Genomic DNA, 11260 nt, shown 5'->3' on the forward strand with positions numbered 1-11260 from the left:
GTCACAGAGGGGCTTCATGAGTCCCAATCGACTGGACGGCAACTAACTCCCCATCCCACCCTGAAACTTTTGGGTGGCATGTTAATTTTACTTTAATTTGGAAAAAAACCCATCATTTTGGGGGATATTTGATTTGATTTAGACCCCAGGGACTGGGTTGTGGGGAAAAGAGGGTGAGTGCTCCTAGTTCCCAGGGAGGTGGGGTGGGTGGGAGAAACGGGGGTTCCACGGCCTGGAGGGAGGCCCCACCCATTCCTTCTACCCTTCCCCTCCAGGTGCCAGAATGGAAAATTCATGGAGTCCGGCTTGGCCCAGGTCAACAAACCTTTATTGCTGCTTCTGGCTCCCCCAGCCCCAGCAAGAGTCCTGCTACTTAGTGTAGAAACACTGAGGTCCAGTGCAGGGGAGTGTGGGACGTGGTGGCACCACCTCCCCCCTGCACACGCCAAGGTCCAAGCAAACCCCACTTGGCGGGGTGCGTGGGCCAGACAAGGGGAGGAATCCAAGGGCAAGTATAACTCAGTCTCACTTCTGCTTGCTCCAGAGAATTGGGACCCTGGTTCCAAACTTTTTTCAAAAGTAGGGAGGGAGCTGAACTTGGCCGCTGTTGCACCCCTTGCCTGTGCTGCCATGTTTCCATGGCAATGAGGGAGGGGCAGGGTGTAGCTCACTCTGACTACCTGGGGGATGGCAGAGCAGGCATTTGGTAAACACATCCCCTTCCACTGGACCCAACACGTACAACTGTCCCCAGCCGACCCCCAGGCTCACTGCCCGCTCCACCGACTTCCTGTCTGCAGTTGGTTTCCAGCCGACTGGACTCCAGGCAAGGGCTGCGGGTGTCTCTTCCGCACAGCTGGGCCTCACCTACAACAGTCAGAACCCTGGTATGTCCACAGGCTCTCGAGCAGCCCTAAGGAAGCTGGTGGCCGCAGTGCTTCCATGGGAAGGAGGCTGCTGGGACCCCCCTAACTCTCTGTGTACCTGTTTTTTCCCAAAATCTCTGCCCAAACAAAACTTAAAACAAACAAACAAACAAAAACCAATAAATCCAAATGCTTAAGGTTAGAAGCAAGACAAACAGCTCCCCAACAATGCTGTGGGCTAGGGTGGGGGTGAGGGGTACATCCTTCTGAGAGTCAGATGGCTTTGGACCCTGCCTTATGTCCTTCTTCACTTGCTTCTCACAGGGCTGTTGCTGGGGGCTGGGATCCAAATCTCCATCTGGGGCCAAGAATGGTCCCCGCCGCTGTGGGTGTCCCCTGCGCTGAGCCTGGCCTGTCGCCACGGTGAGTTGGATTCTCAGTACCATGGATCAGCCCGGTGCTGCTGGTTGTAGAGCTGAAGCTTGATCTGATCTTTGATCTGATTCACCAGGATCTGGGACAGCAGGATTCCCACCAGCTGGGAGAGACACGAGGAACTGACCCCATGGCAGGGACACCTTTGCTTCCTTGACTCAGCACTGTCTGCACCATCCCCCACCCTCTGTCCTTCTCCCGCGCCCCTCAGCAACATCAGGGCCTGACACCCAACTAAGCCCCAGATGCCCTCCCCAAGATAAAGGCGTCTTTGCAGAGTCTGTGGCGCCCGAAGGTCTTACAGGGTAAGTTACCTGGGGGATGGCCAGGCCCAGCGCCACACCACCGAGTAAGAAGAGGTTGCTGTGTATCCAGTTGACTAGTTTGTCAATACAGCCATTGGTGTAGATGACTTTACTAGCTTCCAAGTAGTCAAGGGCCTGCATACCTTGGCCACACATGGTGTTGATCACTGCCTGGGGAGAGAGGTGGATAGCTAAGCGGGACTCCCATCCCAATAACTTTGTCTCAGGCCCTAGCTGATGGGGTTCCCAGCCTTCTTAACTCCTATATTGTTAGAGAATACGTGCGGAGGATACGTTGTTAGAGAATATGTACACGTGGTTGGGAACTACTCAGTATGGACTGCCCTTCTGAGAGGTCACGATTCAGATCTTGCTCTAGCTCTGTCCCTTCTGAACCCCCAGGTGGGCTACAGCAGTGAAAGGTTACCAGAGCCATCAGATTGGAGTTAAGAAAAACATGCGCCAGCTGGGATTGGTTAAGCTAGGAATGGGGTGCCCACCAGCAGCTGCCCTAATCAGAAATGGACTTGGATGACTGCCCAGGAAGCGATGAGCTGGGCGGCTGCTCACCTGGTCGGGGGTGGGCAGGCAACAAGAGTAAGGCACGGAGCAGCGCTCGCGGCTGGGGTTGTCCTCCGAGCAGTTGAAGTACATGTTCAGGGACCAGTCCTTGTAGGAAATCCCTCCACAGCAGCTGAACTGCAAGAAAGCCCACCCGTAAAGGTCATGGATCACCCACCCCACACACTGAGGTGAAATGGCAGCGAGTTTATGGTCAGCTTCTACTTGTACCTTCAGGTTCTGTTTAAATACAGCCTTGACTCTTGAGCTCAAGTTCCTCAGCTGCCTTCATCTGAAGACACTGTTTTGGTTTCCATTACTTTACATATATATATGTCTTGTTGAACTTACCACATGCTTGATTTTACCGCTGTATATATAGTTTTAGTTAATTTATACATTAACTATGCACTCCTTGCAGGCGGTTTCTGATTTTGCAGTCTTACACAGCAGAGCCTGGCAAAAACAGGGGCTCAGACAGACTGGCTGAAATAATGAAAAGATCAGTTCCGGAAACCTTTATCTCAAGACAGAAAAAAACAAAGGAGGGGACTCTTCTGTATCATGGGCCCATAATCACTCTGTGAGAGCAAATAGGGCCCCAAAGGGTCTGTCCATCAGAGGAAGGGGGACTCAGAACTGGTATCAAAAACTTTAAAATTTAACTTTTGATCTTGGGGGACATCTAGGCCAACTAGCATAACACAGTCCACACAGACAATGTGTTACCTCCTACTTTGGTGAGTAGTGACAGGGGTCTTAAAAGCTTGCAAGTAGCCATCTAAGATGCAGCTACTGGTCTCTCTTCATCCAGAGTAAAGAAGAGTGAAGAAAATCAAAGATGCAAGTAACAATCAATCCAAAGGACTAATGAACCACACAAACCACCGCCTCCATGACCTTAAGACCAGAAGAACTAGGCAGTGCCTGGCTACGACCACTCTGATCAGGACCACAATAGAAGGTCCTGAGTGGGGGAGTAAAACAAAATTCCAAATCATAAGAATGACCAGACTTACTGGTCTGATAGAGACTGCTGGGACCCCTGACACTGTGGCCCTTAGATACCTTTTAAGCCCGGAACTGAGCCCATCTCCAGGGGTCAACTTTCAGCCAAACAGCAGACAAGCCTAAGAAGTGAGTACCACCACCAGCAAGGAATGTGCTCCTTAGTACAATCAAACGTTGTTGTTGTTATGTGCCGTTGAGTCAGACCTGACTCACAGTGACCCCTCCTTGGGTTGCCGAGGCAGTATCACTACAGAAGTAGATTGCCCAACCTTCCTTCCGAGGAGTGGCTGGTGGGTTTGAACCGCCAGCCTTCTGGTTAGCAGTCAAGTGCCTTAGGCACTATGCTAGGAGACCAAAAGGGCAGCATTTGCCCAAAAACAAAGCTCAGAAGGCTGAGAGGGGCAGGAAGGAAGGATGAATGGAAACCAGGAACCCAGGGAGGAAGTGGGAAAAGTGTGTATATTTATATACACAAAATGTGTGTAAATTGTTGAATGGGAAACTAATTTGCTCTGTAAACTTTCACCCAAGCTCTAATTTGAAAAACAGAACAGAACTTCTGAACAGGTAATGTCTGAAAATCTTTCCAGTTCATGCCCCTATAAGGAACTACCATTTATGGTTTCTTTTGGATCCTTTCAGACTTTTATAAATATGAATGTATATTTTCTCCCTCCTCTTTTTTTCACACAAATGGTAGATTACTATATATACTGTCTCTGTCCTTAAAAGTACTATAAAGCACAGTGTGGTGTTTTCCTTTTTTTCCCAGAATCCATTACCAGGGAGGTGATGGAGAGCCCCACAGGCCTGGAGGGTGAGGCATCCCTTACCTTCTTCTGGCCAAAATCAATGAGGTTCTGCAGATCCAGGTCATCTCGGTAGTGCACGATGGCGCTGTTGATGATCTCGCTCACCTTCCCTCTTGCCTGCCAGAGACACGAGGCGCCGAGTCAGCACGCAGCACTAACCCCTAGCTTGCTCCTCCCTGCGGCAGTAACAGTAGGCAGTGACCGTCCATCTTTATGACGTCAGCTCTGAAATCAGAACCTAGTCCTAGCAATGGCAGATGGCCAGCGAAGAGCCCCTGGACCGGCTGTTGTCACTGCTCCTCTTTGTGGGCCCTCAGAAGCCAGCTGTTAATCTCGTCAGAGAGGAAGAAGGAGCTGTGTTTGATGACGTGCTGCACCTGGCACACCTGCTCCAAAGATCTCTTGACAGTATTAGAAAGCAAAAACGTCACTTTGAGGATGAAGGTGCACTTGACCCAAGCCATGGTATTGTCAATCATCTCATATGCATGTAAAAGCAAGAGTAAGGAAGACCACAGAAGAACTGATGCCTTTGAGTTGTGGTGTTGAAGGGAAATACTGAATGTACCGTGGACCGCCAGAAGGAACCAACCTGCCCTGGAAGAAGTGTAGCCAGAATGCTCCTCAGAGGCAAGGATGGAGTGACTTTGTCTCACGTACTTTGGACCAGTCCTTGGAGAAGGACACCATGTTTAGTGAAGGACAGGGTCAGGGAACAAAGGGGAAGACCTTCAACAAGATGCATTGACCCAGTAGCTGGAACAATGACCTCAAACAGCAGTGATTGTGAAGACAGACAGGACTGGGCAGCTTTGTTCTGTTGTACAACATACGGTCACTAGAGCAGGAACTGACTTGATGGCACCTAAGAACATTCTACCAAGGAGCCCTGGTGGTGCAATGATTAAATGCTCGGCTACTAACCAAAAGGCCAGTTTCAAACCCACCAGCAGGTTCACAGAAGACAAGACCTGGCACTCTGCTTCTGTCAAGATCACAGCCTAGGAAACCTTACGGGACAGTTCTACGCTATCACATAGAGTCACTAGGAGTCAAAATCAACTTGGTGACACACATTACTCCACCTGGTCTACTCCTACCCACTATTATTACAGAACACTTGTTGATGGATGCAAAGGAGAGAAAGTCAGCTTTAAGCACTGACCTCTAGTGGACATACCGAGAATTGCAGCTCTTTAGACTCGAAACAAATGTTCCGTATTATTTTAGGATTTCACTAAACCAGAACTAGGAAATTCTGAATTAACTCAGTGGCTGCCCCTTTCACAGTTTTATGCCATGCTCTCTTCCTTCCTGCTCCACTGCTTTTTCAAAGTTTTCTATCCATAGTCCTGAACTCCAGCCCCGGCAACCATCTGCCCTTGGGAAAGGCCTTCTGGATCTTAGTGACAAGGACCATCACTTAGTGGCAGGCCACTTCCAGGCACAGTCAACACTTTTCAACATCACCTTTCTTCTCCCCATTTCCTCCCCTCTGTTTACTCCAATAAACTAACTTTTTTTCCAGTAAACAATTTTTAACAATCAGAGGCTCTTCCTGTTGTCTGTGGTCCACTTGGTAACTGAATTGTACTTACTTAATATTAAAGTTTGTGGATTGTTTTAACTTGGTGTTCATTAAGTTTACTTCCCTGTTGACCCTCTAGACTGTCAGAGGAAAGCCCCTTAAGATCTTCAAATATGGCTGGTTTAAAAGCCATTCATTCACCCGAAGGAGAACCTTTCAAAGCTGGATGCTTCTCCAGGGAAGGCGTGTTAATGGAGCAGGTTAAACCCGGCGGGAGCCTTCACTTCCTCCATCCGGTTCACACCTGAGGAGGCCTCTTGGCTCCCAACTGATACCTTGTCTGAGAAGACGAAGCCCAGGACGCCAGCGGCCAGCTGAAGCAGGAACACCACGGTGAGGCACAGGGAGAACTGTGGGAGAAGGCAGGGGAGGGGCCCGTGACCACCCTGCAGCACCCCGTCCCCGGGCGGCGGGCAGGGTGCGGGGCCGCGGGCACTTCTCCCAGAGGCCCCCTCAACAGAAAAGGCTGCTGCCTCCCGGGTGGCCCCCTGTTCCTGGGTCACAGCTCTGCAGTGAGGTGTGGACAACGCAAGTCTTGAGGGGGGGACACAGGAAGCAGGTGGTAGGGCTGGCGGCCTGGCCCGGGGCCACTCACCGTCTGCAGGAGGCAGATGTTCTCACAGAGGGAGCCGATGCAGCCACAGAAGGTGAGCAAGAACATGAGCACGCCCACCACGATGAGCAGGATGGCGGGGTCCACGGCCAGGCAGGCCAGGGCTGCTTCTGGGGGAGGGGCCTGGTGAGCTGGAGCCTGGTGCTGACTCAGGGGGTGGCCAGGGCTGGGGCGGGGCGCCCGAGAACTGTTCTCTTTTCCCTGATGTGGAATCCCCAGCACGGCTGGGGGCAGGCCACACGGGGTTAGTCCCCTCTCACGGGGAGAACAAAAACGGGCCCAGCACAGTTTGTGGCATTTAACTTGAGGAAGTAACGAAATAAGATCCTTTATTCCCTGGGTTTAAGCGAGGAGGGGACGCTTTCATTCCGGAAAAGAATTAGAATGGCATTAGGCTCGCCAGCTTTGCAGATCCGTTTCCCGGAGACTTTGTGCAGCGGAGGGGGAATGGAGGTTGAGTTACTCTGGGGCAGAGCTGCGGAGGGGCTCTCGGCCTGGATTATTCTCACTCCCACAGGCCTGCCTTCTTGAACTGAAGTGCAGTGGAAGCGAATGGTACAAAATTCCTAGGGGCTCAGGGGAATCCCAGTGAGGTGGCCGGAGTGGCCTGAGCCCTGCGGAGCCGGGGCCCAGGCTGCTGCCTTGAGCCCCAGTGCTCAGGTAAGAAGTGTTGGAGAGCCAGGGCTGTGGTAGGTGGAGGGGACAGGGACATGGAAGAGTCCTGAGGGGAGGAGGGGACCTTTCGCTCACCTGCGTGCTTCATCAGCCGAGCATAGACGCCCACAGCCACCATCACCATGGAGATCACCTGTGCAGACAGGAGACAGGCCAGACCATGAGATCTGGGGCGAGTGGCAGGAGGTGACTTCCGGGCAGTAGCTGGGAACCTTTCTCCTTCCCAGTGAAGCCTCAGTGCGTCCCCGGCCATCAAGTACTCTGATCCCCGCACAAAACACCCTTGGAAGGAAGACACCCCACTTTACAGATGAGGAAACTGAGGCAATAGCAGGTGACTACCCAACCGTGGTTAAGAGTGCCAAGTGGACAGTGAGTCAGACCTGGGCCATTACTGGGCCAAGTTTCTGAGCCTCAGTTTCTGTATCTGAAGATGGGAGTTAACTTCCCCCTCCTCCCAAAGAAAAAACCACCACACATCTCAGAAGATTAATGAGAATCCAACAAAATCATGCCTGGCAAGCATTTAGCACAGTGCCTTGACAAGAGAGGTTCTCTGTCTTTCCTTGTAATCAACTGGCCCTGGGGCCCAGAGAAACTGTGAAGTTCTGAATTCAAGTCCATCTGCACCAAAGGGCGGATGTGACTACCTCTAGGAGGTCAATATGGTGTCAAGTACAAGAGAGAAAGTACACACCAGCGTGAAAGTGTATGTGTGTGTGCATGTGCGTGTAAAATGCTGGGACTGCCTCGGTGCAGGAAACTTTATCTTCAGACCCCCCGGATTCCAATGCGGAGGAACAGAACGCCCTGGCTTCTCCCCGAGAGAATGATCCCAGCAGAGACTCCAGGAGTCCCCAGAGCAGCCCCACCAGGCACCTCCCTCCCCCACCCTTCCTTTGTGCCCAGTCCCCAGGCTGGTGCTAAGCTGTCACCATGGTAATAGCTGAGGCCAAGCTCTGGCTGGAGGACGTTCTCAGCAGCAGGGGCTCGACCAACTCAGTGGGGAAGGAGGTGGTTGGCTAGACCCCACAGTCCTGCAAGACAGAACCTTCTCGAATGAGCCACCTCGGGGTCTTGGTGGAAGAAGGGAGCTGGGCTGCTACCATAGGTTACAGAGTCAGACTAGTCTCTTAGTAAGAGTCCGTGGGTGGTACAAACGGTTATGGACTTTGACTGCCAAGTGAAAGGCTGACAGTTCGAATCCACTCAGAGACGTCCTGGAGAAAAGGCCTGGGGCGCACAGTTCTACCCTGACACACGGGGTCACCAGGAGGCCTTTACAGAGAGACCTTTCCTGTGGGCTTCCTTTACGAAGGGCTCTGCCATCTGGCACAGCTGGGCAAGCCATTCGGCGGTGACTGGGAAACCCTCGCTGGAAACCATGTCTTTCAGGATGCTTCTCTGCCCATAGGCACAGCCCTCTCACCTGGCACCCGGTCACTCGCTTCTGACTCAGGGCCTGATGTATCACCCACCTCCCCTCGCTCCTGTCCCGCGGAGAGCGAGCTGTTTTCGAGTGGTGTGTGGGGCTGGAGGTACCAGCTGGCTTCTTGTCCCACAGCACACCACTCCAGAAGCACTCAGGGAACACAGGGAGGAGGCGGGAACACAGCAGCCAGAGACCACAGGCCTGGAGGCACAGCCCTCGACCGAGTGACTCAGTCTCACAGACCGCTCTCTACCACAGCGAGCGACCGTTCTGAGTATCACTTCATGACGTTGCTGAAAAACACCCATCTGCTCTTCACTTCCATCGCTCCCAGGCCTGGGAAACTCTCTGTGTTTCCACGTGTGACATTTTAACCAGGTGCAACACTTTCCATGGAGATGGTCTCTGCTTAAATTCTAACAGCTGAAACCAGAAAGGGAAAGTAAAGAGGCCACATGTCATAGGCAACTCAATTCCATCTGTAGGACTGTAATTAAGCATATAGGAGCCCTGGTGGTGCAGTGGTTAAGTGCTCAGCTATAACTGAAAGGTTGGCGGTTCAAACCCACCAACTGCTCCGTGAAAGACCCACGTGGCCATCTGCTCGAGCAAAGACTGCAGCTGGGAAAAGCTTGCGGGCAGCTCTACTTTGTCCTCTAGGGTCACCATGAGTGAGAATGGACCCCATAGCAGTAGGTTAATTAAGCATATTCTGCTTCTATCTGTGGTGGGCAAAATAATGTCCCCCCACAAGATGTCCATGTCCTAACATCTGAAGCTTGTGATATTTTCCTTACATGAAGAAAGGGATTTTGCAGATGTGATAAAGAATCATGTGAAGGGAGATTACCCTGGTGGTCCGATATAATCACAAGAGACTTTACAATAGGGAGGCAGGAGGGTCCCAGGTAGTGAAGGAGGTGTGATGATGGAAGCAGAGGCTCGAGTGCCCTGAAGCCATGAGCCGAGGAACGTGGGCCTTTAGAAGCTAGAGAAGGAAAGGAAGGGATTCTCCCTGAGAGCCTCTAGAAGGCATGCAGCCCTGCCTAGACCTCGATTCTGATCCGGTGAAACTCCTGTGGACCAACTAACACCTCCACAACTTCAGGAAAAGATCTGTGTTGTTTAAAGTCACGAAGCTTGTAGTGGTCTGTTACGGCATCAACAGGAAACTAGTACATCATCAACTGCTAGTACAAGGTACTCTGAGGGCCGGAAACATGAGTGAGGTATGGTCCCTGCCCTTCAGGAGTTTATATGCCATGCGTCATATGGGGGTGGGGAGTGGCAAGAATATTTATAGCCTAAAACGGTGGTTCTCAACCTTGACTGCCTTTGGAACAACCTGGGAGGGGCACTAAAAACTCCTGACGCTGTCTCCCAAACCAAGCATATCACAATCTCTGGCCTCGGAATCCAGGTAAAAGTATTTCGTAACGCTTCCCAGGTGACTCTAAGGTGCAGCCAAGTCTGAGGCCCACGACCTCAGACACAATCAGCCCACGATTTAGAGCCACAGATACATGCTATGTTAACATCGAGATGAAGACACTAACATTTAACGATGCCTCTCGCCTGGCAGGGAGCTCTGGTAGCGTAATGCCTAAGGCACTTGACTGCTAACCAGAAGGCTGGCGGTTCAAACCCACCAGCCACTCCTCGGAAGGAAGATGGGGCAATCTACTTCCGTAGTGATACTGCCTCAGAAACCCAGGAGGGGTCGCTATGAGTCGACTTGACGGCACATAACAACAACAACAACTTGCCCGGCACTCCCTGGAGAACTCTAACATCCTTCCCTTCTGTTAGTGCCCCTTTCGGGGGTCACAGCTTGCCCTTCCACACTTCCAGTCCTGCCCCCACCTCCCACCCCAGATTCCTTAACACTACTGCCACTCCAAAGTTAGTGCTGCTGTTAACAGCATAGCATTTCAGCACTGAATAGAAATGAGCTCGGCCAGTGATTTCTTTGTAAAGGTGATGAAAGGGAGGCCAAATGATACTTTTTAAATTTTTTGACATTGTAAATACCTCTTATCACACAACCTTTGCCAATTGAGCTTTTTATAGCTGTACAACTGACTGACAACAATTACACTAATGGCTATGCAGCGCTATCCTTAATCAGTGGGATTTTTCCATCACGGTCAGCCCCCCTCTTCCCTCTGCCCCTGATAGCCACTAAGAAACTTTGGTCTCTACACCTTTTTTTTCTCGTCTTTTTACATAAGTGCTGTCATGCTGTATTTGTCCTTTTGTGACTGATTTTGCTCAGCATGTCTTCAAGTTCCATTCACACTGTAGCAAATATCATGACTTCCTTTCTCCTACTGGTGGAGTTGTGTTCCATTGTAGGTATGCACCACATTTTGTTTATCCATTCACCTGTGGATGGGCATTTAGGTTGTTCCCACTTTTGGCTATTGTGAACAGTGCTGCAGTGAACACTGGTGTAACAAGTCTCCTTCTGAGTCTTGCACTTTCAAGGTTTTTAGCACTATACCTAGGAGTGGAATTGCTATGGCATAGGGTAGTTTTAGGAGCTCTGTTGACAGAGCATTTATTGCTATGAATTTGCCTCTGAGGCCTGGCTTTGCTGGTATGCTGTGCTTTCATTTTCATTTGACTCTAAGAGAGTTGTGGTTTCTTCCTTAACCCATTAGTAGTTTAACAGTATGTTATTCAATTTCCATGTTTTTGCATATTTTCCAGTTTCTTTTTCTTTTCTTTGATCGATGTCTAGCCTCACTTTATTGTGGTCAGAGAAAAGACTGTGTGATTCTAATCTTTTAAAATTCATCAAGACTTGCTTTATGGGGGGAGTTCCGGCAAGATGGCGGACTAGGCACAAGGACTGCACAGACGCTCTTCAACAAAGAAAAGGGAAACCAATTAACACAGACACAGAAGATAATCTTGGACCCCTGAGCCTTGAAGGGAAGGATACAAAAGTGGACTAAAA

At 50.8% G+C, this 11260-nt stretch overlaps 1 protein-coding gene across 1 annotated transcript in view; it reads right to left on the bottom strand.

Annotated features, from left to right (window-relative positions):
• Positions 1 to 1302: 1302 nt before the first annotated feature.
• TSPAN33 (tetraspanin 33) overlaps positions 1303 to 11260 on the bottom strand; it is a 32582-nt gene continuing 22624 nt past the window's right edge. The window contains exons 2-8 of the mRNA XM_007955402.2: positions 6942 to 6999; positions 6174 to 6301; positions 5854 to 5928; positions 4012 to 4107; positions 2177 to 2305; positions 1616 to 1777; positions 1303 to 1404 (exon numbers count right to left, since the gene is read on the bottom strand). Coding sequence (XP_007953593.1) covers positions 1303 to 1404; positions 1616 to 1777; positions 2177 to 2305; positions 4012 to 4107; positions 5854 to 5928; positions 6174 to 6301; positions 6942 to 6999 — 750 coding nt within the window. The remainder of the gene's footprint in view (positions 1405 to 1615; positions 1778 to 2176; positions 2306 to 4011; positions 4108 to 5853; positions 5929 to 6173; positions 6302 to 6941; positions 7000 to 11260) is intronic.

The sequence above is a fragment of the Orycteropus afer genome, unplaced genomic scaffold (assembly GCF_000298275.1).
Source record: "Orycteropus afer afer isolate SDZICR_OR568_19922 unplaced genomic scaffold, OryAfe1.0 scaffold00501, whole genome shotgun sequence".
NCBI lineage: Eukaryota > Metazoa > Chordata > Mammalia > Tubulidentata > Orycteropodidae > Orycteropus > Orycteropus afer.